This window comes from Suncus etruscus, chromosome 7 (assembly GCF_024139225.1).
Source record: "Suncus etruscus isolate mSunEtr1 chromosome 7, mSunEtr1.pri.cur, whole genome shotgun sequence".
In the NCBI taxonomy this organism is placed as follows: domain Eukaryota; kingdom Metazoa; phylum Chordata; class Mammalia; order Eulipotyphla; family Soricidae; genus Suncus; species Suncus etruscus.
The window spans coordinates 57,168,373-57,195,330 of NC_064854.1; the positions used below are offsets into that span (position 1 = coordinate 57,168,373).

The 26,958-nt window shown below is 49.1% G+C and overlaps 1 protein-coding gene across 2 annotated transcripts in view; it reads left to right on the top strand.

Moving 5' to 3' along the window:
• TNR (tenascin R) overlaps positions 1-26,958 on the top strand; it is a 262,025-nt gene that overhangs the window by 203,501 nt on the left and 31,566 nt on the right. The window contains exons 3-8 of one of the 2 annotated variants that reach the window (XM_049776399.1): positions 8,425-8,986; positions 9,846-10,304; positions 14,665-14,931; positions 19,451-19,566; positions 20,891-21,041; positions 23,696-23,965. In XM_049776399.1, coding sequence (XP_049632356.1) covers positions 8,485-8,986; positions 9,846-10,304; positions 14,665-14,931; positions 19,451-19,566; positions 20,891-21,041; positions 23,696-23,965 — 1,765 coding nt within the window. In that variant the 5' untranslated portion in view covers positions 8,425-8,484. The remainder of the gene's footprint in view (positions 1-8,424; positions 8,987-9,845; positions 10,305-14,664; positions 14,932-19,450; positions 19,567-20,890; positions 21,042-23,695; positions 23,966-26,958) is intronic. The other variant, XM_049776400.1, reaches the window with a different exon arrangement.

Below are 26,958 nucleotides of genomic sequence, written 5' to 3' on the forward strand. Positions count from 1 at the left end.
CAAATGTAAATGGCAAGAACTTTTATTTTAAGTTTAGGAAATATTCTTTGCCCAAAAAAGAAGCTGGTATCTTTTGTTTGTTTATTTTTGTTTTGGGGCCACACTTGGCGGTTCTCAGAGGTTACTCCCGTCTCTGCACTCAGGAATCACTTCTGACAGGCTCAGGGATCATATGGGATACCAGGGATCGAATCAGGGTCAACTGTGTGCAAGGCAAATGCCCTCCCTTCTTTACTATCTCTCTAACCCTGAAGCTGGTATCTTTTTTAAAAAAAAAAAAAAGTGTTTTTTGTTGTTTTTTGGGCCACACCAGCAGCACTGAGGGCTTTGCCCTCAAAAATTGCTCCTGGCACAGGAGATCATATGGAATGCCAAGAATCAAACCTGCATCCTTCCTGGGTCAGCCAAATACAAGGCAAACACCCTATTGCTGTACTACCACTCCAGTCCTTAAAAGTTGTTTTAATGTCACTCAATTTCTCCAGTCTCCCATGGAGGCAAACTTAGGTACACATCACTTTGACACTGCCAATTTCCCAGAGAGATGGAAGGAATGAAACAAATTTCTTCCATACAAGCAGGAGAGCCAGCTAGCCATAGGAAAATGCCTCAATTTACCTGTCTGTAACATGGGCCCAGCGAGCATCAAGCCTGTGATTGAGTTGCCTGAATAAATGTTTCTGAAAGCACCTTGGGGATGGTGCATGTGAGCCACTGAGAATGTAGTGATTCTAGCCCCATGGAGCATCTTCCAAGAGTGAAAGAGAAAGAGTCACATAGCGGGGGGAATAAAAGATGTGCAGCCCTTTGCCAGGCAATGAATCTTTCTCTGCTCTATGTAGCTCAGAGCCACATCTGTACAGTGCTAAGCCTGTCCAACGTTAGGTTCGTTGAAGGCTGTTGTTCCAATAAGAATGTCAACATTATTTATGGTATTAGCCCCCACCCCCTGTTTCCAGAAAGCTCCTCAGAAGGTAGAGATTTATTGCCTGTGCAGCATCTCCTACTGTCTGGGCTTCCGCTGCTGAGAAAATAAGGCAGAAGGACCAGGATACTGGAGGCAAGTACCTGCAAATGGGCTCAACAGGAAACCAGGTCCCATGGCTTCCCATTCAGAAGCCACTGGATACAAATGGTATGAGTTGAGCAGAAGTGTTGTCCAACTCCTAATATCCCAATAGTGATGAGGGCATTGAGTTAGGCTTCAACCAGAAGCAGACATGGGTCAGCCACACAGACATGGTTACCCTAATCGAAGCAGACTGCCAACTGAGAGAATCAGCCAGCCAGGTCTTACAACCTTACACAAAACCTTCAGGAAGATTCTGTGGTCCTTAGCTGAAACCTTGGCCTTCTACATTAAGAGGGGAGCTCCCAGGAAAGAAGTCTTTGGGGACAGATATCGGGAGCAGAAGAGGGGAGCAAGGATCCCAAGGGGCAAATGGAAGGTTCTAGAACTATGTTGGAGAAGAGACAGACAGGTTCTGAGTTGTGCTCAGATAAAAGCTGGGGCAGGAAGGAATTTGGCACAGGAAGGAAAAACCAAGTGGCTTTTCCAGGGAAATGGAGCTTTGACAGGAAATTTTCCAGATCTAGCATTTACCTGAGCAGATATTCAGCACACCTCTAATGAGCATTTCCTTTTAGGCTTTTCTGGGCAGGGAGAAAGTGGATTTGAGGCCTGACCTCATGCTCTGGGGCTATTCCTGACCCCGAAAATGGTTGTGGGATGATTGTAGACAATGGAGAGATCGAACCAGAATTGCAATTTCAGCTGCCATATACCTACCCCAGACTCTCTCTCTCTCTGGCCTCTCAGGTTGGTTCTTTGTACCCTGTTAAGATTATACTTAAATCTGGGGACCCTCTGCTACTTTAGTATTCTTTGCTTTCTTCATTTTTTTCCCCAAAAGCAACTACAGGGTTAATTTAGTTCTTTATTCCTTTTGTGACATTTACAAGTTAAATATTTCCCAGTATAGATCAAGGAGTTAAGCAGTTAATAAAACCATCTTGGAATTCCACCGGAGTCCCCCGCCCTTTCACAATAATGAACAAAGATGACTCAGGACATCTTAAGCGCGAGCGAGACACATTTTGTCAAGACGGAGAGTGAGCTAAAAGGAATTTCAGAAATTACTCTTTCCCTGAAAACCCACTCGCTCTCTAAAGTAATGAAGAAGGCGCATCTGGACCTTCCTGACTAAAGAACCATATAATAGGAGAAACGAGGTACAAGTCCTTCTTTTGAGCTTCCCTGCTCACACTGGCCACCGTCGATGTTGAAATGCGTCTTTGTATACCCTGGGGAAGAACATGGGTGGTTCGATAGAACATAGAGCCAGTATCTAAAGGTGACAGTCTAGGCTATCTGCATTCCTTGGGCTCTGCTCAGAAAATACACACATACTCACACATACTTCCCTCTCTCATCTCTCTCCCTTACACTCTCCCCCTGTGCCGCCTTCTCTACCCACCAACCCAAGTGCCATGTTGAACCTTGAGCAGGTTCTTCTTTATTCCTACTCCCTTGTCTTCTTTTCTGCCTCTTCCTCATAAAATCTTTCTGAGTCTTCAAGAACCAATTCTGAGACTGTCCATCTTCTCCCCTCACCCGGAGATTTCCCTACAGTATTTTCTTGAGGAGTCATTCCTTCTACCACATATTGGGAGACTGTCTTGGATCTCTGTCATGGTCACCGGAGTTGCTGTTTATTTGACACCTGCTCCCACATTCTCAGGGACATGGGAGTTACTGTTGATGGTTCTGCTGACCCACTCTCACCCCAAATGGCAACTTGTCCCATTCCTTCAGCCAGACTGAAATTGAACTTCATGAAGCCAGTTGTGCTCCATCTACAGTGTTCTCAGAGTGTCCTCTGATTGCACTGAGAAAATCATTATGTTACTTCATGCCCTGGAAGGCATAAGTCACCTGTCTCTAGTCCTGGAAACCATGTAGTGCTATTTTCTACTCTTAATACACACAAATTACACTGTGAGGTAACTCTGACACCTTTAAACCTCTCTGATACACCTTATTTGCCACCACTCCCAATGGGGACAGATCTGAATATTGGAATATAATGGGAATAGCATGGATTTGAGTGCTTATTCTGCCATTCAGTTTTTTTTTTTTCCAGGTAGAAAGAAGAGCTGAAAATCTAACTTAATTTCTTTTTTCCCCTCTGGGGGAGCATTGGGTAATACCCAGCAGTGCTCAGGGATTACTCCTGGTTCTGCACTCAGAAATTGCTCCTGGCAGGCTTGGGGAACCATATGGGATTTCAGAGATCAAACCGGAGTCCATCTGGGGTTGGCTGTGTACCTTGCCGCTATGTTGTTGCTCCAACCCTTTCAACTTAATTTCTAAAAGTGAATAATCCAAATGGGCTTTATTTCTAAAGTTCCCAGTGTCCCCAGAGTCGAGCGAGGAGTTAGCCACTACTTTATCCTACTGGAGGCCTTCTCTGGTCACCCATCCTACCTAACTGGGGGTCACCATTAGGAACCCCCATCACCCTTCCAAACAAGTCATTTTTGGTTTAGTTGATCAACATGCTCTGTCTTCTCTTCTTTGGAATCTTGGAGTTGAGGCCAGAATTTTCTGACCAAATTCTAGACCTCATGAATGCAAAGTCTATGGTATTTGTTCCAAACCAGTGTCTCAGACTGTTCTAAAGAATAACTCAGGCAGAAAATAGAATCCCCCCCAATGTAGACAGCGTCTGTTCTGCAAACTCCCTATCAAGAGTGTAACAAAACATGCCTAAAATAAACATTAGTACTATCATAAAATATACTATTACAATAATTATTAATATTGATCATTCTCAGAAATCTCCAAAAACTGGAAATTGAGCTCCCATATGATCCAGCTATACCACTCCTAGGGATATACCCTAGGAACACAAAAATACAATACAAAATCCCTTCCTCATACCTATATTCATTGCAGCACTATCTACAATAGCCAGACTCTGGAAACAACCGAGATGCCCTTCAACAGATGAATGGCTAAAGAAATTGTGGTACATATACACAATGGAATATTATGCAGCCATCAGGAGAGATAAAGTCATGAAATTTTCTTATACACGGATGTACATGGAATCTATTATGCTGAGTGAAATAAGTCAGAGGGAGAGAGATGGACACAGAATAGTCTCACTTATCTATGGGTTTTAAGAAAAATAAAAGATATTTTTGCAATAATTCTCAGAGACAAAAGAGAGGAGGGCTGGGAGATCCAGCTCACAACATGAAGCTCACCACAGACTGATGAGCGCAGTTAGAGAAATAACTACATTGAGAACTATCATAACAAAGTGAATGAATAAGATAAATAGAAAGCCTGTCTAGAGTACAGGCAGGGGTGGGGTGAGAGGAGGGAGATTTGGGACATCGGTGATGAAAATGTTGCACTGGTGAAGGGGGGGGGTGTTCTTTACATGACTGAAACCCAACTACAATCATATTTGTAATCAAGGTGTTTAAATAAGGATATTAATTTAAAAATGAAAAGAAATCTATAAAAAAAAATTGGCATTTTTACCACTGTGGAATTTTGGTTTTGTTTTTGTTTTGGGGGCACATCCAGCAGTGCTCAGGGCTTATTCCTGGAATAATGTGCTCAGGCATTGCTCCTGGAAGTGCTCAGGGAACCATATGGAACGCTGGGGATTAAACCCTGGTGGCCACATGCAAGGCAAGCACCCTTCCTGCTGTGTTTATCTTTCCAGCCTTAATGTGTTAAGCAGGGCTTCTCAAAAGGAGAAAGGCAATTGTAACCAAGAAAATTGCAATGAAACCTGGAAAACGATGTCATTACTACCCCCCTAAAGGAATTGGGTGTTCCCCACAATAAATATGTGCTGTGATCTAGCCAATGATCAAATAACAGATCATTCTGGGGGTCTGCAGCAGGGTGGAGTGGAGGGCTGGAGACTCTCATTTCCATGTGCAGTTTCTGTCCCAAATTGAGCTTTGTCCCTGCTATTTCAGGGAACCCCTATGGAAGTAAGGGACACTCTCAGAGCTGGGGGGGGGGGGCATTGGCCCCGCACAGATTGCTAGAGCCCAGAAGCCACCTCTTAATTTCAGCCTTCTCTGTAGTCCTCTTTCTGGGCTCAGAACCACAAACTGACAACGTGGACCCTACCCCCATTCCCTAGCACGTGATTCCAGCCTTTCTGGTTCTGAAGCCAAGCTGTCCAGATTCCCAAGTGGGTCCAGCCTGGCCCACTCACTGCCCTCTCCTGTCCTTCTTGCCTGCGCAGGGTGACCTGTGTGGGCGGATTTCTGCCCAGAGAGGCCATTGCAGCACCGTGCGAGACTGAGGGAGACCAGCGTGTCCCCACCGCCGCCTCTGCTGACACAATGGGGCTGCTGTAATCACATTACACCCTCTTCTCTCATAATTACCCAGTCGCAGCAAGCGACAGCATCCCAGCGGCAGGGATGGGGCTATTTTTAAACTGATTCTAACTAAGAAAATAATGAAAAATAAAAAAAAAAAAGAGTGTCATTCCATCATAGAGAGCATTCTGGGGGTATAAATCTTTCCTGGGAACAGGCAGGGAACATGGGTGGGGAGAAGGGCCCTAAAAGTCAGAATGAGCCCAGCCCAGAAAAATCTGTTTCTGTCTCTCTCATTTTGTTTTTGTTCCACACACCGTGGCACTCAGGGGTTGTTCCTAGTTTTGAACTCAGGGATCATTCCTGGTGGTGCTCAGGGGATCATATGGGATGTTGGAGATCAAACCTAGGCTCTTCCCACTATGCTATCACTCCAGGTATCACTTTCTCTCTCTCCCTTTCTCCAGCTCTTTCCCTTTCTTTCTCCCTTTCTCTCTTTCTCTCTCCTTCCTTTTTCCCTCCCCCCACCTCTGAGACTCTCAACTTTTCTCTGGCAATGTCTATCTTCCTCCCTCTCTCAAACTTGGGATTTAAAGATATAAGAAATTAGGGACTGGAGCAATAGCACAGCAGGTAAGGCACTTATTTGCCTTGCATGGGTTCGAGCCCCAAAATCCCATATGGTCCCCTGAGCACCTCCAGGAATGATTCCTGAGTGCAGAGCCATGAGTAAATCCTAGGCATCACCAGCTGTGGCCCAGAAACAAACAAAATAAAAAGATGTAAGAAATCCAGAGAAGAAACTTCTTCCAGTGCATCAACCTCTGGGTTTCTCTCTTTTTCTTCGCTCCTTTCTGACCCAGCTGACTAACTCTGTGATCCCCTTATGAAGGACCTAATTCCTCTTTCCAGAGTCAGCTGCTGAGTTCCTCTCTTAGTCCATTTTCTAGATTCCTGAAGACGCTGCAATTCACTGTGAAGATTTCAAACCAAGGCAATCTTTTTTTATCCCTATTGTATCCCCAGTCCTGTTGCCTAATAGCTAAGAAGAACAGGGCTGATGTGAGTCATGAAGACATAATAGTCCTTAAAAGCACCCATATAACAAAAAAAGAAAAAGAAAAAGAAAAGAAAAGAAAACTCAGATACTATTCAGTAGGATTCTCAATGAAGAGAAGGCTTGAAAAGGCAGAGAGAGAAGACACTTGCCTTGCATATAGCCAATCCCGATCTGATTCTCAGCACTGCATTGGAACCCTCAGACACTGCTCAAGGTTCTGAGCACAGAGTTAAGTGTGTCCCAACACTGCCAAGCATGGCCAAACAAGAACCTCTGGGACCAGAGTGCCAGAGTGATAGCACAGCAAGGAGGGCAATTTCCTTGCATGTGGCTGACCTGGTTCAATCCCTGGCATCCCAGATAATCCCCCAAGCACTGCTAGGATTTATTCCTGAGCACAGAGCCAGGAGTAATACCTGTGCAATACTAGGTGTGGCCCCAAAACTAAACAAAACTCAAAATATTGGAGTTGGGAGAATAAATAAATTGAGCACCATTGAAAGAGGTAAAGAGGCCAATGCAAAGCATGATTCAGCTCTTTGGCTGTCCAGGATTTTCTCATGACATTATTTAGGATTAGTTGCTGTTGGAATAGGAAAGAGACAGGAACCAAGACCTTGCATGTAGCTGAGCTGGTTCTAGCCTTGAGCACTGTCCAGGCGGGACCCAGAGCACTGTTGTGTGTGGCCCCCTGAAAAAATAAAAGAAAGAAAAGAAAAAAATTAGTCATCTTTCCACACAAGTGTTCCTCAGCCCTGTCTACCCTGTTCTGAGCGCCTCTGCTTTCCAGGAGCCCATGGAGGCTAGAGCTAAACCATTATCTAAGCTGACCATCCAAATGGAGAGAAGCCAAGAGAAGAAAAGGGTCTGGTGAGGTGGGTGATGCTTGGGGAGGACCTGCAAAGGCCAGAAAGGAGGGCTTCGGGGAAAGAAATCTTTGAGGAGGAGAAAAGGAGACTGGAGAAAACTGCAGAACATCTTCCTAGCAATATTTTTGGGAGAAATCCCCAGTCCAGAAGCAGCAGCTGGGACGCCAAAGAAACGAGCATCCCTCATTGCTTAGAAGCCCCCAGAACAAATCTGTGAAGCTCACAGACTTTGCAGACACAGGAGCTGCCTTCGAACCCCACTGGGCTGATTCTCCCCTAGCATCTGGTAGGAAATTTCTCTGTAGGGGTATTGGGCAGGAAGAAAGATTCTCTGTGTGTTAAGCAGCATCTTCTTTATCCAATGAAGGCTGCTGTGACCCACCAGTCAGTTCCCAACCACTCCATTTGGCGTCTCGCTTCTTCTGCTTCCTCACAACTCCCGCTAGGCAGCGAGCATTTAAGTTTGTGCATCTCTTCGTGGGGTGTTGTGAAAGGGACTTGGGTTTCTGGAAAACTGACTTAGGCCATAGCAGACACCTCCTAGCTCTCTGCTTTGTGGGGATCTGCTCCATGGCACAAGAGACTATTGTAATTTTTGCAGGGCCTCGGTGGGAAGGGGACAGTATGTGGGAGATGAAAAGGCACTTGAGTTCACATACACCCAGCCCATCATGCATGTCTATGCCAGGATGAGTAACCACTAGACTGGAATGATCAGATCTGCTCTATGATGTTCTAAAAGTCAACCTGAATGGAATTCAGGAGCTTGGGGACTTAATCCATCCCTGGGAGGGGGCTGCCATGGACCATGCATCTGTGATTCTCCACCGGAAAGAAAGTTTTAAGTCCTCCTGGGAGTGATATTCTAGGGCTGTGGTGGATCCATTTGTCTGCCAGGGGGCCAGGACTCCAATGCCTTGAAGATAAAACTTCTGGGAAAACATTGCAATAGCAACATCTTTGTTCAGGGACCTGGTTTTTATACAGAATTCTAGAATCCTGGAGTGTGGGCCTTGTTGCAACAACTGCCACTTGGGCAAAACTGGCTCATTTTCAAGGAACTTCGCAGAATGGTTTCAGGCAGTGGGACCCAGTCTTGGATGTCCACAGCATCCAGTTCCTTGGGTTTTTCTTCACAGATTCCCTGGTTCCTGCTGAGTGCTGCAGACTAATCTGGAACCTGGAACTTGGGCTGAAATGATGGGGGTGAACTCAGCAGCTGGAGTCTTCAGGAGCATGCTCATCGGCCTCCACCTGATCCTTCTGGGGACCCTGCTTCAGCCTTCAGGGTGTCAGCTGGAGGTGTCCACCGAGAGGATCCCAAGACAGGTCCCGGAAGAGGAGGGTGTCCTGGCCAGTGAAAATAGCTCCTCTGGCCAGGAGCAGCCACTTCATTTCAACCATGAGTACAACGTCAATGCACTACTGGACAGGCCCTGCTCATCGGGGCTGGAGGCATCAGCTGAGCAGGAGCTAAACACCCCAGATGAGGCACTCGTGGAGTACACAGGCCACACCTCGGACCCTGAGAGCCAGGTCACCTTCACCCATAGAATCAACCTCCCCAAGAAGGCCTGTGCATGTGCCAGCTCTGCCGAGACACTGCAGGAGCTGCTAAGCCGGATCGAGCTGCTGGAAAGGGAAGTGTCTGTGCTCAGGCACCAGTGTGAAAGCCGCTGTCTGCAGAATGCGGCCACAGGTAGTCTGGGGTGGGGATCTTGGCAGGTGGGGGCTAGGCAGGAGTTGGGGGGAGGAGCCAGAACTACCCCCCTGCCACCCTTCTTAGCCCCAAGATGGGCCGGTCTTCCAGCCTTCTCCAAGTATTCCTGCCCTGAGTCCTCTCCCCATGCAGCTGTGTCAGTTGGAAATGCATTAACCTGATTTCAGGGGGACAAGTCAGGTAATGGTACATCGGTTCTACACAGCAGCTTCTGTGGCGAGCGGGGATTTGATGTCTGTCTTCATTCATCTCGGAGCTTCACAGGCTGCTGGAGGGATCGCTCTGTGTTAGCCCGAGGGCCGGGCCGGGCCGACTGAGCTCCCTGCCGCCTTACTCTGTCCCTGCCAGTGACAGTCATGGTGGGGCTCCCAAGACCAGCGGGAGGGAAGTGCTGGCCTCTGCCTCCTCCAGCACACGTGCATGTATGCAAGCATATTTATGGAAACAACTGCGCACAGACTGGCACTCACTCGTGGAAGCCAGCACACACCAAGCACGCATACACACAGGCTCACTTGCAAATACAGATAATCACCCCCCTCACAGCATGCACACAAACTCACACGCACATATTCACACATGCACTCACATGCTCAGGGCTTACTCCTGGCTTTGCTGCACTAAGGGTCACTCCTGATGGTGCTTAGAGAACCCTATGGGATGCCAAGGATTGAATCAGGGTCCACTGCGTGCAGGGCAAATACCCTACCCACTGCACTATCTCTCCAGCCCTCCCTTGTATGTGTCTCTGAGCAAAATTATGCATCCAGGAGCCTTGAGGCAAGCGCTCGGCTGCCCCCCACCCCATCCATCCCTTCCCTTTGTTCACCCCTTCCAGGCCAACTGGACTATATCCCGCACTGCTCCGGCCATGGGAACTTCAGCCTCGAGTCTTGCGGCTGTGTGTGTGATGTGGGCTGGGCAGGCCCCAACTGCTCGGAGCCCCGCTGCCCGCTGGGCTGCTCAGACCCGGGTGCCTGTGTGGACGGCGGCGAGTTCAGCAGGGGCGCCTGCGTGGAGCCAGAACCCGAGCTCGAGCAGCGCTGCCCGGCAGATTGCAGCGGCCGCGGTCTGTGCATGGACGGCGAGTGCGTGTGCGAGGAGCCCTACGCAGGTGACGACTGCGGCCAGCTGCGCTGCCCTGGGGACTGCTCTGGGAAGGGGCAGTGTGCCAACGGCACGTGTGTGTGCCAAGAAGGCTACGTGGGTGATGACTGCGGCCAGCCGCTGTGCCACAACGCCTGCAGTGGCCGCGACCACTGCTCAGACGGCTCCCTGCAGCCGGACTGCTCTGCAGGTAGGGATGGGGGAGGTGGTATTGGGGGGTGGGTCCCCCTGCCAGCCTATCCAGTGGGGGACGAGGGATGGGCAGAGCAAGTGAGTCTCTAGCACCTCGATTTCCAGACCGCTTAGCAAGATTTGTGCAAGATTGGCATATATTTGCAGCTTTTTTTTTTTTCAAACCCAATATATTCAAGATTTCTTGCACATCCAAGAAATCTAGTAAATTCCAAGATTTCTTGCATCTGGGGCTTGGAGCAATAGAACCTCAGAGAAGGTGTTTGCCTTGCAAGCAACTAACCTGCGTTTGATCCCTGGCATCCCCCATAGGGTGTCCCGAGTCTGCCAGGAGTAATTTCTGAACATACAGTCAGGAGTAGTCTCTAAGCACCTCCAGATGTGCCCTCCCCCTGAAAAAAATAAACAAAAATATACAAAATTTCTTACATTTGGGGCCCAAAACCTGCCAAGCCAGGTTCTATCCCTGGCACCCCACAGAGTCCCCCAAGTCTGCCAGAGTCAGGAGTAACCTCTGAGCACTGCCAGAAATGGTCCTCCCCAAAATGAACAAAACAAAACAAAAATACACAAGATTTCTTGCATCTGGAGCCTGGAGCTAAATAGCACAGCAGGGAAGGCATTTGCCTTGCAAGTAGCTGACCCAGGTTCCATCTCCAGCATCCTGTAGGGTCCCCTGAGCCTGTGCACAGAGCCATGAGTAACCTCTGAGCACCACTGGTGTGGCCAAAACAACAATAACAACAAACCCACATGATTTCTTGCATTTGTCTTTTGCCAACAAGCACATGGATGGGGCAGAACCCACGGCCCATCTGGGGCTCTTGTGCTGGAAATTGGGACATCACTAGCAATTGTGCCCTGGAGGTAGAACAGTGGCTGGAAACAAAAGCCTAGAAGCCCATGTCAAAGGCACCTGAGCGCTCTGCCTTGCTCTTGCTGTCACCACCTGGGACCTCTGGAAGAGAGACTGATGGCCACCCAGGTGGTGTTTACCCTTCAAGACCTAGTGGAGGTCTTGGTCTTAGTTCTGACTGAACTTCCTTTCAGAGCACAGAAGACAATTTGGAAGCTGCTCCACCCACAGTAGTCTCCCTCATCCCCACCGGCCTCTCACCTCTCACAAACAGCCTCAAGGGTGAATTTTTTAAAGGGAAGGAACCCTGAAATCCAATCCTTCCCTAGGACATTTCTCCACCCAATTCTCTCTGGTGTGGGTGGGAGATGAGACTTTCCCGGTCACCTCACTGGTATTGCCGATTTTGGGACAGTAGCAGGGGTGCTTGGGCCATGCTAGGTTCTGAAAGACGAGGGACCCGTTTACTGGGCTTCAGTGGACTGTGGGGAAAGCAGGAAGTGAAGTAAATAATCACCCCCCAGAGCACATGGATCACTATCCTGCTCTGTTGCTTCTGGGGAAGTTTCTTTTTTGTTTGTTTTTGTTTTGGGGCCACACCCAATAACTCTTAGGGGTTACTCCTGGCAAGTTTAGGAGTGATTCCTGAGCCTGGAGCCTGGGGTAACCCCTGAACACCACTGGGTGTGACCCAAAAATCAAATCAATTCTCTAGACTCTGGGTTGCTGGGGTGGGGATGGGGGGCTGACATAATGACAAAACTCCAGGGGACCCCATGGATGGATTTGGGGATGCTGTAAACTGTAGCTCTTCTCTAGCTCCATATTTCTGTTTTTATTGGGTTTGGGGGCCAAAGCCAAACAAAATGATGTGATGCTCAGCGCTGACTCCTGGCTCTGCACTCAGGAATCTCTCTTGGCAGTGCTCAGGGTGCTAAGGGTGCTGGGGATAGAACCTGGTTCAGCCGCATGCAAGGCAAATGCATTCCCTATTGTCCTATCGCTCTGGCTGCTCCATATTTTTTAATAGACCTGACTGCTGGGCTGGGGGTAGGTGTCACTTACTGTCCCCTCATGACAAGTTGAGCCCATCTGCCAGCAGAATCCAAGCCTGTTCCAGGACCACAACTTGCCCTAGATGTTCAGGAGACCCAGCACCTGTGGCCATGATCAATCAGAGCATGTGCTGCTCCAGCTTCTCAACTTCCTTTGCCTGTTTTGAGCTCTGAGGACCATTGCATAAGCTCCTTGTGTTTCTGTAGCAACCTTGGAGCCCCCCATCTGGCCAGAAGCAGGCTTATTCACTCACCTTGCTCATTGCTGGCCTTTTAAGCTGGAGCCTCAGGCCTCTCCCCGACAAGTATCTGGGTCATTTTCTCCAGTGCCTGAACTGTGATCATGAGAGGAGGAGGGACAGAGTCTTCTGATGAACTTGGGGCTGGAATACTGGTTACCACGGCAGCCAGAGAGGAGAGAGCGGCAGGTGCCCCCCCTTCCCAGCTTCAGGGACCCAGGAATCTTCCTTTTCTCCTGGGGGACAGGAAGGTGCAGCCCTACAGTTGGGTTTTCTTCTGGAACTGCCCAAATGCCAGAGTATTAATAGGGGGACTGGGTGGATGGTTGTACTGATCCCCCAGCCTACCCTGGGCACAGATAAAAACTCCACAAAGGATAACCATAGACCCTCCAAATTCACTTCTGTGTTGGCTTGTGCCCTTTCTTTACCTCACCCCTTTCCTCTCTCCCTTTCTCCCTTTCTACTGTCCTTTCTCCCTCCCATTCTCCTTTCTTCCTCTCTCCTTTTATCTCTCTGTGTGACTCTTCCTTTTCTCCGTATCTCTCCCTATTTTCCTCTCTTCCCCTCTCTCCCTCTCTATTTCTCCCTTTGTGCCTCCCTTTCTCTCTCCTTTCTCCCTCCCTCCCCTCCCCTCCCCTCTAGGCTTGTAAAGGTGGACAAGGCAAGCAGACTCAAGGGAGAAACTCTCAAAACTACTGCTAACTCTTGCTCTAACCCAAAGCCTCCACGACTTATAAATTCACGCTTCATTTTGACTATTTAAAGATTGGCCTGATCTTTGCTTTAATCTATGGGTAGGTCCAATTACAGACACACTGGACTCGGCCTCCTAATTGATTTCCAAGATTTAATTATTTCTTCTGCCCGGTGCCGGTGCTGAGCTGAGCTTCCCAAGGGAGCCCTGCATGAAAGGCCATTTCCATGGGATTTAACCTTTGGCAATTTTTTTTTTTTGAGAAATAAAATGAGGGAGAAGAGCAAAGCCAAGAATCTTCTTTAAGGGCAGCAGCTCAGAGGGCTGAAGTACATGCTTTGCCTGGCAGGGTTCAGGCACCTGCACTGAATGGTGCCATGAGCACTGTCATGAGTGACCTGGAGCACCTTATAGGGTAACCCACAAACCACAAAAGCCCAAGATCAAGAACATAAAAAAAGTTACATTAAATTACATGATAGAGCACAGCATGTACCTTTCATGTTGGATGCCCTGGTCTGATCCCTGGCACCAAATGTATACCTGGGCATCACCCCCACGGAGGGAGGGAGGAAGGGAAGGAGGGAAGGAAGGAAGGAAGGAAGGAAGGAAGGAAGGAAGGAAGGAAGGAAGGAAGGAAGGAAGGAAGGAAGGAAGGAAGGAAGGAAGGAAGGAAGGAGAGGAGAGGAAGGAAGGAAGGAAGGGAGGGAGGGAGGGAGGGAGGGAGGGAGGGAGGGAGGGAGGGAGGGAGGGAAGGAAGGATGGAGGTAACCAATCCATTGGACTATCCTACCTTTATTTTAAATCTAATTTTCTAGACCTGATAGATGGTACAGAAGGCACTTATCTTGCTTGCATCCAACCCTGGTTCAATCTCAGGCACCGCCAGGAGGGATCCTTGAACACAGAGTCAGGAGTAATCCCTGAGCAAAAAGAAAAAAATCAAAAATGTAAAATATACATTTGGGGCCTGAGCAATAACACAGCATGGAGATCTCTTGCGTTGCACGCAGCCAACCAGGATTAAATCCACAATGTCCCATAGGGCCTCCTTAGTACTACCACAAGTAACCCCTAGAGCAGAAAATTAAGTAAACAATGAGCACTGCTGGATATGACCTAAAAACCTAAAAAATAAAAACCAACCATTTAAAAATATATGTGTAATTTGCTGAATTGTAAGTGTATCCATTATATTTTATTACACAATAGCCATATTTAAACCCATCACAAAATTCCTAAAAAATGTCACAAGCAATTTCTGCATGCCAAGAGGATGCAGTTCCCCCTCCCCCCCCCCATCTCTGAACTAAGTCCTGCCCTGGAGTCACTAGGGCATCAGGCTCACATGTACAAGTACCCAGCCTTTCTCAAGATAGGGTTTAAGCACCTTCTCACAATGTACAGATGGGGCTTGGGGGGGGTGGGGCAAGCAGGGAGGGCAGAAGGGAAGGGGAGGGAAACTGAGGCTGGCGGTCCTCTGAGTTCGTGCTATCTGTGTTGCCTCCCAGTAGTTCCCCCTCCAGAGGACTTGCAAGTGGCTGGTGTCAGCGACAGGTCCATTGAGCTGGCATGGGACGGGCCGATGGCAGTGACGGAATATGTGATCTCTTACCAGCCGACGGCCCCGGGGGGCACTCAGCTCCAGCGACGGGTGCCTGGAGATTGGACGGGTGTCACCATCACGGAGCTGGAGCCAGGTCTCACCTACAACATCAGCGTCTCCGCTGTCATTAGCGACATCCTCAGCCTCCCCATCACTGCCGAGGTGGTCACCCGTACGTACCCATGGTCCCTCCATCCCTCTCCCTTCTGCCATCGCCCCATGCACATCTGTGACAGTCATGTCTGTGCTGAATTCTTCAGGAATCATCAGTCGGCTTGGGAAGGGTTGGGGGCCTGATGCCTGACAACTGGGGTACCTCATGGTCCTAAAAGCACTACTCAGGGCCCAATGGAGAAACACCCATGAATTAGAGAACTGAAAGGATCTCACCCGATCAAAAAATGGGGGGGGGGGCCCTGTGGTGATTGTATTCTGGCTTGTGAGAAACTAGAGTCATAGGGAGCAGAAAGATAATGGGTAGGGTGCTTGCCTTGCTGCATGTGTCTGATTTGGGTCCAATTTTCTGCACTCCATATGGTCCCCTGAGCTTTGCCAGGAGGAAGCTCTGAGAACTGCTAGGTGGGATCCAATTCTGTTCCCCAAAAGGAAGAATCTAGAATCTGATTGTAAGTCCAGGAAATGAAGAGGCATGGATAGAGATTCCATGGGTAGAATTCCATGGTAGAAACCAGGAGAGGGAAGTGGGTATGATGGTCAAGTGTCAAAGTGGTAAGAACCTGGGGGTAAGGAAAGGGTCTAATTTTAAAACCAGCTTTACGCCCACTATGCCTGGAGAAGCGACATGATTTCTTCATAGCTGTTAGGGCCAGAGAGATAGTACTGCAGGGAGGGTGTTTGCTTTGCATGCCAACAACCTGGGTTCGATCCCCCCACCCCATCCCATAGGATCCCCCAAGCACTTCCAGGAGTGATGCCTAAGCACAAAGCCAGGAGTAATTCCTGAGCACAATGCCAGGTGTGTCCTCCAAAAATTAGAATATTCTAAGTCTATTATATTTCCCAATGTAAATGGTCAAGTTCAGGTAAATCCAAGGGGTTTGGTGGGGGGGAGGCGAAGAGACCCAGAAGTGAAACAGGGACAGAGAGAGAGTCAAACAATGCTCCCCAGGAGCAAGCTCTACTTTTTTCCACTCAATACCTCATGGTGTCTGTCTTAGTTCGTTTCAATCACAGATTTTTTTTCAAGCTACCATCAAACGATAAACACTGGCTGCATTCGAGCATGGATGGGGCAGTAGTTTTTATTTATTTATTGCTTGTTTATTCTTTTTTTTTAAACATTTCTTTTTTGTTGTTTTGTTTTGTTTTTGGTTTTGGTTTTTGGGTCACACCCGGCGGCGCTCAGTGGTTACTCCTGGCTCAGAATCGCTCCTGGCAGGCTCGGGGGGACCACATGGGATGCCAGGATTCGAACCACCAACCTTCTTCATGTAAGGCAAACACACTACCTCCATGCTATCTCTCTAGTCCCGCTTTTTTCTTTTTAATTATCTTTATTTAAACACCGTGATTACAAACATGATTATAGTTGTATGATTACAGTCATGTAAAGAACACCCCCCTTCACCAGTGCAACATTCCCACCACCAATTTCCCATATTCTTAAGGCTTCCCTTTCCCACCCTGCTTTTCCCACACTGAGTAGCCGGCTGGGTCACACCCCTCCATCTCCATCCAGTTCTGTGCTGGCCCAAGGAGGAGGACTTCCAGTCTCAGGTTACCAAGCATTGAGGGTCATCTTCCCCTCCTGAATGATGAAGTGTCTATCTGGGGTGTCCATGGCCCTGTCCTTGGATTTGATCGTCCATTAGGCAGATATTTTTCGTAGCTTACTGCAGAGGGTTCAAGTCAGGCAGAGAGAGAGGGAAGCGAGGAAGAGGGAAGGGTTGGGGGGAGTCAGGGGGTGTTACGACTTTCTAGTTCCTTGGCTCCCTCCTATCACCTCTGCTGGTGGCCCACTCAGTTGATTTCTGAACTCTTTTTCTTTGGGATTGAGGCATCAGCATGCAGGATGGTGCAAAAGCTTGGAGACCCAGGGATAGTTCTTTCAGCACCCCTGGCCTCCTAAGTCTCTCTGGCTGCAGCCATGGGGACACTGGGGGCCCTCAGTCATGCTAGGGTGGCCCCAGATAAGCCCTGACACCCCAGGACCGAGCAGCCCTACATCTTTAGGCCCTTGCATGGACTCACCAGTCATATTGGTTGAAAATTGCTAACGGGGCTACAGGCATCCTGAGCAACCCACAGGAAGCTCTAAAAGCTTTTTAAAAATGAAAATAAACCAGCTTTTAGTCTGCTCAATCTCCAAAACCCTTCCCCCCTCCCATCCTGCTTCTGGCTCCACCCCTACACCTGCTCCTCAGAGACCCCCAGGAATCTCCTAATGCCTTTGCTTTTCCGCATGCTTTAGTGCTTCTGAGCTGTGAGGGAGAAAAAAAAAATTGACCTGCCAGGTCAGGCCCTGGAGCCTTGAGATGTGGCCAGGAACTAGAGCGAGCATGAAGAATGAGCCCTGGGCCTATTCAGGGCACCTGCCCCCAAAATCTAGGCTAAGGGCTGTGACCCAGCTTTCTGCTGTCTTTCTCCTGAGAGGGCCAAGGTGCATTTGTATAGCAAAGCCTGAAGCCTAGATTCCTCCTCACGGTGGGGACCAGTAACCTTGGACTGATCTTTGCAGGAAGCCAGAGGGGGAACAGACCATGGGGACAGACTGTGGGGGGCAGTCAGGATGTCCTTGGGGACAGACTGTGGGGGACAGTCAGGATGTCCTTGTGCTTCTCCGGTGACTAGGAACTCTGTCCTACTATTCCCTCCCACCTTTGAATGCTGCGGTCATTCATATGCCAGGACTTATCTCTCTTTTAGATTGGACTTTTATTTCTTTAACACTGAAAACTGGGCCAAAAATGCCTGCATTGTGAAAGGAGGTAGGTCACCATGTGCTACTTATCCTGATCATCATGGTCACTCAGGGGTTGAATCACCAAAGCTATGGCTGGTACAGCCCGGACAGAAGCAGGTGCCCATTTCCAATTGAACTGAGCTGACCTTGACCATGCAGGGTATCCCCAGGGGCCAGTTCCCAAGTGACAATCAGACTTGCATCAACTCACCTGCCCGAGCCTTGCAACCGGAGCTTTGCAGTTCAGCCTGGAAATAGGAGGAAGAAGAGAGAATCTACCAGAATCTGGGGGGATATGGGGGTCACCTCAGGAGCTGGACGCTCCATGGAGACTAGACTCCCTGGGGGAATTGAGGAAAGTCGAGATATAGTAGGGGTGGCAATTTCTGGGAACCACATCACGACAAGCATTTCACCCCCTCACCTTACCTGTGTGTGGGGGACAAAAAAGGGGGTTTGCCTGAGAATAAGGTGAAGGAGGGAAGAAAGATATTGCAGAGGAGCAGCTGAAGGCCAGACGACAATCAAAAGGGCCAGAGGAAGCACAAAAATAAGAACTAGGGGTTCTGAGGCACAGCACCTCAGTTCCTGCCCAGCCACTCCATGCCCTGGGTACCACCAAGTTCAACCCTGGTGATCTCCACATTCTAAGGTCCCGGAAACACTGTGTCGACAAGCATTGGACTGCCTGGCCTAATCGGCCAAGTATTGCTAGGTGTAGCCTCTTGAACTCTCCTTGGGTATCTCCAAGAAAGGCTCTGGAGAAATGAAAGTAAAGCTTCAGGCATCTGCCCTGGGCTTTTACTTTGCCCCTGAAATTATTCAGACTCTCTTACAGTGGTCCTCAAACTATGGCCCGTGGGCCACATATTGTATTTGTTCCCATTTTGTTTCTTCACTTCAAAATAAGATATATGCAGCGTGCATAAGAATTTGTTCATAGTTTTTGTTTTTACTATAGTCCGGCCCTCAAACAGTCTGAGGGCCAGTGAACTGGCCCCCTGTTTAAAAAGTTTAAGGACCACTGCCTTAGACCTGATGACCAAGTGAAAACAGGTTCTCTCCTGATGATGAAGCAGAACCAAATTCTCTCCTGCCCATCATAAGAGGCAGCAAAGCCATCCTGTCTTACCCAGGGGATCCATCTATTAATCCCCTCTTCAGCTCTTCCAGCTATGACCCCATTTTTCTGAGCTAGGGAATGGGGAGATGCATGCAGACACAGGCATGAGCCTTTCCGACTCAGAACCTAAAGTTCTCCCCCAAAAGACTGTCAGTGCTCACTGTAAAAGGCACAATGGTGGACACACTGGGCAACACCTCCCCACTTACTAGCAAAGTAGAACTATTTTTGTTTTTTTGTTTTTGTTTTTGTTTTTTGGGGGAACACAGCTAACAGTGCTCAAAATTCACTCCTGGCTCTTCACTCCTATGTGCAGGGGACCCTATGGAATGTCGAGGATCCACCCCTGGGTCAGTCGCATGCAAGACAAATGCCCTCCAGGCTAGATCATCTCTCTGTTCCTAAAGTGGGACTTTCCCATACAGATCAGCCTGAAGTGAAACAGAAATCACCATCTAATATGGGCTCTACTTTGCTTGGGCTGAAGCCCAGGGATGTGATGGAGAGCACATCCACGGTGCTCACCCCATGACTGGTGCGCCCACCTCACTGTGGCACTGAGAGGGCGTTGAGTCTGACTGAGTCTGAGGAACAGTAAGTGCCCACAGGGAGAGCCTGACATGATGCCCCATCACTGTGTTTCAGATCTCTCCACTCCTCAGGGGCTCCAGTTCAAGACTATCACTGAGAGCACTGTGGAGGTTCAGTGGGAGCCTTTGGACTTCCCCTTCGATAGCTGGGAGATCAGCTTCATTCCCAAGGTAATGGGGAGCCCCTCAAATCTGGATGACAGAAGCCTCATTTGGGACATTTCATCATGACATAGAAAAATAAGTTTTAGCTGGTTTCTCTGCACATACCTATGGCCACCAAGGAGAGTTGAGTGCCTTCCTGAGCTCTAGAACATTCCTTCATAGGCGTGAGGGGGCATGTCCAGACCCCTGCCCATGTTCAGGGCTTACTCCTGACTCTGTGCTCAAGAATCACTCCTGGCACCATAGGGTGCCAGGATCCTATGGGGGACCTTATGGGATGCCAAGGATTGAACCAGAGTTGGACATGTGCAAAGCCCTTCCCGCTGTGCTATCACTCCAGCTCCAGTCACAGAGTTTAACTTAGTGCCGCACTGTGTTAATCTTTAGAGAAGTAAGATAAGAGCCTGGATTCATTTGAGGGGAAAGAAAAGAGCATGTCTTAGTTGGAAATATGTTGTGTATATACATAAAGATGTTCTTTCTTTCTCTGTATTTCTCTTTCTCTCTCTCTCTCTCTCTCTCTCTCTCTCTCTCTCTCTCTCTCTCGCGCACACACACACACACACACACACACACACACACACACACACACGCTCAATTAAAACTAGCCAAGATCATGTGTATTCTGGAAAAAAAATAAATTCCCAGAGTGTTGGGAGAAAATTAACTCTTAGCTATCCAACATTAAATATCAAATCCATCTTGCAGATACCAGATCAAAAGTTTAATGGGGAGGCGCTTGCCTTGCACATGGCCAACAATTCTCAGCACCACTAAGCACCACCAGGTATAATTCCTGAACCAGTAGTCAGCCCTGAGCATCCTCAGATGTGACCCTCCCAAAAAAGGGAATAAGAGGAGCCATAGAGATAGTACAGTGAGGAGGGCATTTGTCTTGTATGCAGCTGACCCAAATTCAATCCCCGACATCCCATAGGGTCCTTGAACCTGCCAGGAGTGATTTCTGAGCACAGAGCCAGGAGTAACCTGAGTACCACCGGTGTGGCCAAAAACAAACAAAAAAATAAAAGGAAATAAGAAGGAAATGTTCATCTACATCACCTCATTCTTGGGAAACTCAGGCTGAGGGAATGTTCTGGAAAACTGGCTTCCTCATTTGCCTTATTCTCATTGAATGGGAGGTTCTCACAGGTCCTGCTGAAACTCATCCTTGGCCTAGATATGCAGCTGTCACTGTGGAGAGGGTGATTTTGGGCCCCCAGCAAGCCCACCGGCCATGTCCCAGCCCCTCAGTCTGGTCTCTGAGGATCTCTTCTCCTGAACTTCTCCCTTTGGTCACCACCACTTCTTCCTTCCTCCCGCCCTCCAGAATAATGAAGGTGGGGTGATTGCTCAGCTCCCCAGCGATGTCACGTCCTTCAACCAGACAGGACTGAAGCCTGGGGAGGAATATGTCGTGAATGTCGTGGCCCTTAAGGACCAAGCTCGAAGCCCCCCGACTTCGGCCAGTGTATCCACTGGTAAGGCACCCCATGCCAGCAGATATCCCAGGATGTGAGAGGCAGAGACAGAGTCTTCTTTTTCCTAGCTCCTGGAAGGGAGAACAGTCTGAGAGCCCATTTCATGAAATGATAAGCTAAACAGCTTCTTTTAGAAGAAGCTATGCCAAAAGAAACTTTTAGATGTCTATGCTTATCCAGGCAAGCATAGACATCTGGGAGGGCTTCCTGAAGGAGAGGACACACTATTCTCAAAAAAGGCATAGGAACAGCTTCCTAGAAAAGAGGATTTTATGGGTAGTAAAATAAGTTCAATTGGGAAGGGTTGATTGATGGGACTAGAAAACAGCTTTGAGGAGGGAAAGGAGGGTCTGGTTTTAGACCAGGAGAAAGAGGAAGGGAGGGGAGAGAAAGAGAGAGAGAGAGAGAGAGAGAGAGAGAGAGAGAGAGAGAGGAAGAAAGAGGGAGGGAGGGAGGGAGGGAGGAAGAGAGGGAGAGAAATGGAGGGAGGAAGAAAGGAAGAAGGAAAGAAAGCGAGGGATGGAGAGGGAGAGATAAGGGGTTAGAAGAAGGAAAAGGAGAGGGAAATAATCATATGTATGAGGGAGAACAGTGAACATGTGTCACTAAGGGATGTACCAAGAACATGGTGGGGAAACGTCATGGGGGGGGTGATGGTGATGAAAGGTGAGGAGGCCAGAGGATGGAAGGAATTTCACTGAGCAGCCAGGACTGGCACCCTTATCAGTGAAAAGTGACCGTCAGGTTGGGGGGGGGGGGTCTTTATCAATTCAAAAGTGATCTTCAGGGGTGGAGTTGTTTTTAATATAAAAGTGATCTTTTTATTCAAAGTTCTAGCTATGCACAAGTGATGCAGGGGTTAGTTCATCCATGGAGAAGGGGTTCCACCTTCCAAATTGTAAACTGTGGGCCAACCTCTTTTTCTACCCCCAGACTGCTCAAAATTGGGGAGGGGGAGAAGGAATGGGGTTGCAGGAAGCTGTCATGGAGCCACCCAGTCAGTCCCCTGCTAACATTTCCAGTAGGTTTCTTCATCTCTTCCTCCCCAAAGTCTCCTTGTCAGCCCCTGATCCTGTGTACTTTGGAAGCAGCCCCTCCCCAACTCACTCCCTCACTCCCTTCAACCCTCCCACCCTCTTCTGGATGGCTTTAGAGAAAGTCTCTAAAAACAGTCTCACCTCTCCCAACCCTAATCCATCCCATGGTGGCAAACAGAAATTCCTATTTGGTTGAGCTGCTCCAAGGATTAGTTAGATCAAACACACAGGAGCAGAGGCACATTGCTGGTGCCTGTCAGGCAGAACTAGTGACTGTGACTTGGGTCCCCTATTCAAGGTGACCGTGCTGGGGAGAATGATTCCATCATCTCTCTTCATCTCCTGAGAGATCTTTATGTTTAGGGCCTTGATTCATTAGCTGTGTCATGATTTGGCCTTATCATGGCTTAGCTCACAAGATGTCCAATCTCTGCACTGGAAATTCGCCAGCCCCGAGCTCAGGATGTGCCCTCCCCAAGAATAGGATCCAGTCTTATAAATTGTCCCTGGTCCCACTTTAAGTTCTGATTTTATTAATGGGAGAACTGGGTCTTGAAGATGAAGTGCCTCTCCTGGGAGCCAATACCAGAGTATTGGGGGGAGGAAGGATTCCATTCCACACCAGCAGGAACCCAGAATGTGGTCCCCCAGGAAGAAGGAAGGGAGCATTGCTGCCTCATGTAATAAAACCCTGTGTATGGTGGTGGGATTCGTGCTTTACTGAGTGGATCAAAACTAGGGAACCTGGGTGTGAGGCTTATAGCCTTGGAATCTGATTATAAGACTACAGGTGGGCTGGAACAATAGTGAGAAGGGTGTTTGCCTTGACTGGGTTCGATCCCTGGTATCACATATGGTGCCCTGAACCTGCCAGGAGTAACCACTGAGCACCACCAGGTGTGGCCCAAAAACCAAAATAAGCAAACAAACAAACAAATCCTAGGTTGCAGTAGATAATCCATTACTCACTGGGATTCCACGGGGTGCCCCAAGTCAAGGACAAAATGGAGGTCAAAACACCCCTAAGCCCTTATGATCTTTTAGTGAACATATCTATTTGGAAATTGGGGCCTAAACTGCAAGGGAAGCTGGGAAGGTCCTTGGTTGTCCTGGACAGATGCCTCCAAGGGTGGGTGCCAAGGAGCTGGTGAGGTGATGCAGTGGGCAGGGCACTTCCTTGTCCATTGCAGACCTGAGTTCCAGACCTGGCATCCCAGATGACCCCCACCCCACCACAGGAGTGTTTCCTGAACGTAGAACCCAGAGTAAGACCTGACTATCATTGCATGTGGCTCTCAAACAAGAAACCCAATTACTCTCTGGATCTTTCTAGAAAATCTGCATGCTCATTTTAGTGTCTGTCTTGTCTCCCATCTTTCCTCCATCTCTCCTTTCTCACCCCCTCTCTCCCCCTATTTCTCTCTCTCCCTTTCCCCCTCTTTCCCCTTCCTTCTCTTCCTCACTCCCTCTTCCCCTCTCTCCCCTCACTGTGCCTCACTCTCTCCTTCTCTCCTCTTTCCTCCTCTCCCCCACCCCCATCATTGTGTCCACCTCCCCTGCTCTCTCTTTTTCCTCTCTCTCCCTCTCCCTCTCCTCTTACCCTGCCCTGCCCTGCAGTCATCGATGGTCCCACACAGATCCTGGTCCGGGACGTGTCGGACACAGTGGCGTTCGTGGAGTGGACGGCACCGCGTGCACGGGTGGACTTCCTGCTCCTGCAGTACGGTCTGCTGGATGGGACGGGCAGCCGCACATCCTTTCGGCTGCAGCCAGCGCTCAGCCAGTACTCAGTGCAGGCCCTGCGGCCTGGTGCCCGCTACCAGGTGGGCATCAGCGCCATCAGGGGTGCCAACGAGAGCAAGGCCAGCATCACCCAGTTCACCACTGGTGAGCCCCGAAGCGGGGAAGTGGGATGGGGAGGTTGGCCTGTGAGCAGGGAGAGTGGGGTTCAGCCTTGGGGTGACACAGTGACTGTTCCTGGGTAAGGGAGATGTGGTGTTACTTGGAGTGACACTGTCCCCCTTTACCTACCAGGCAGCACTGTGATCTGAGAGTCCTCCTGCTTCTCTGGGTCCCGTTAGCTTATCTGTAAAATACAAAAGTGGATCCAGGGCAAGAGAGAGAGCACCAGGGCCAAGGCATTTGCCTTCTATGCAGCAGACCCAGATTCAATTTCTGGCATCCACATAGGGTCTCCTGAGGCCCACCAGGAGTAATAATTCCTGAGTAAAGAGCCATATATTAGCTCTGAGCACTGCCAGGGGTGGCCCCCAAAACCAAGAAACCATAAAAGCAAACAAAAAGGGGGAATTGGCCTTGAAGACATTTCTGTCCACAGAGCACGTCCACAGAAAATTCTACAACATGGGTCTTCTTCAGCTGGGCTTACAACTGACTTCCAGAGGGGGCGTGCAAGGGAACAGAGATCTCAGGGTCCATCTTACTGGGAGTCCTGTTTGTTTTTGCTGTACACCCTTTGGGATCCCCAATTGTGGGATATGCACCTTCCAAACAGAGCTAAATCATTCAGCATCTCGTCTCTTCTCCCATCCATCAACAGAAGCAGCTCAAAATTGTGGGATGTTGGGGCTCAAGATTAGCGTGCCCTTTCCAGGTAACCTCAAGAAGGGCCAATTACTATGGTTGTGGTCTCCAGGCCCCCCAAGTCCTGCATCTATTGAAGGGACGGGCGGGGAACAGGACCATGACAAGTGGATACTCTGTGCTTTCCCCAGATAAGTTTAAAGGAGGAGGGCTGTGTACTTGGGATGTAGGAGGTAAAGCAAAATATAGATGGTGAGGTCAACCAACATGGCAGGGGATTGGATGGTGGCCCAGGATGGATAATTCCAACCCAGACGATTCCATTCTGCCTCCTGGAAACGCACCCCCATCTCTCTGCTCCCAGCCCCCACCGTTTCTGCTCATGGCTGTGGGATTCTCTGTTCCCTGCATCTGGCAGGTTAGCAGCTGTTTGCAACTGCATCTCAGCAGTTGGAACCCACAACCTGCCTCTTCTCTCTGCTGGGGGCCAAGGAGGAAACGTGTTGGGGGTGCCAGACATGACTCCTGGGCCAGCCCGTGGGCAGATGTCAGCTGTGCGCCAAGAGGGTGCCCAGACCCTTGGCCATTTCCAAACGCCACTTAAATTCCAATTAGCCAAAGTGCTTTTCCAGGTGACGACTCCCACACGGGGTTCGGGCTAATTGCAGAAGCAATTAAAGCAGAGGTTTGCCTGCATGATGAACAGGAGCATTGCCTGGGTCTTCGGGTGTTCCCCACCCCCCACTTCCAAATGAGAGTGTCTGATGACGACACAGCTAAGCTAGTGGTGGCAGAGAAGTGGCTCTAAAGTCAGATATCATTCCTGTCAGTGCTTGGAGGACCCTTTTGGGTGCCAGAGATCAAACCTGGGTCTGTGCATGCAAGGCAAGCACCCTACCCGCTGGCCTCTCTTTCTGCCTTTTGCCTTGGAAAGGTAAAACAAAAGGCCAACGGAGGGGCCAGAGCAATAAGAGGGTGTTTGCCTTGCACATGGCTAACCCAGGTTTGATTCCCAGCATCCCATATGGTTCCCAAATCTGCCAGGAGTGATTTCTGAGTGTAGAGTCAGAAGTAACCCCTGAGCACTGCAGGGTGTGGCCCAAAAACAAAACAAAGGAAAACAAAAACAAAAACAAAACAAGCAAAGAAAAAAGGCAAACAGGAAACACATTGTTATCTCCTCTGGGATTTGAGGTTCCAAGGGCTGTAGAAGAGACAATTTAGCTCCGATGTTATTCAGCTCCTATTTCACACAGACCAAAGCTCCTCACCCAAGCTCTATGCAGCCTGATGTAGCCCCTTGGCCTCTCTGTTCCTCCCATGTGAGATTGGGGGGCGGGGGGCAGATGGCAACAGAGTTCAGGCTGTGCCTCTCCCAAGTCTCCCTCCCAAGCCTCCTTCCAGCCAACTGCTAAGACATTGAAGTTTAGTATGTAAGAGCTGGCCTGAGTATGGCAGCACTCCTTGGGAAATTAAGCTGCTGAGACATAAATCTGCCGTGAGATTCACCCAATTTACATCGCTAAACTGAGCACTGCTCGCAAGTGAGAGAATGACCCAGGGAGTGAGTGATTCACAGCATCCCTTGCTTTCCTACAGAACAATTAGAGGGGTGCAGTGGGAGGTGGTCCTTGTCTGCTGTGTACAGATTGAAATAGCACCATGGTAGCTATTTCAAAACGAATGGCTGGTGGACGCCAAGGTGAAATTCAAAGTCTGTGAGCTTTTCTCCCATTGCTTTGGAGTCCTTGAAACTCTATAAAAAAGAATTCAGGAGGCAGTGGGATGCCTACACTGAGTGGTCAAGGGGGAATCCCCAGCCTTTCACTGGGCACCCTGGCAATTAAAGCAGAGGTTTGCCTCCATGATGAGTATTGAGGTCAACCAACGTGGCAGGGAATTGGACGGTGGCCCAGGATGGATAAGTCCAACCTGGACGATTCTGTTCTACCTCCTGGAAATGCATCCCCATCTCTCTGCTCCCAGCCCCTCAGTTTCTGCTCATAGCTGTGGGATTCTCTGTCTCCTGCATCTGCCTGTATGTGCCTGTATAATCTTTATGGTCAACCCAGAATGTGGGTTGATGAACCCATTTTGCAGGCAGAACCATCAGGCCCTGTAAAGGTGGGTCACATATTCTTAGTCCTCCATTACGTGATGCAGAATTAGGATCAAACTCAGATCAACCCCAAAGAGCATATTTGATCCTCTATAATATCATAGCCCCTAGTCTGTCCGCCTAATCTCCTGCCATACAATGCTGCCAAAACTGAAGGGAACTTCATTGAAGCCACAACTTTTATGGCAACTCTCTTCTTTCTGCTTGATGGTCAAAA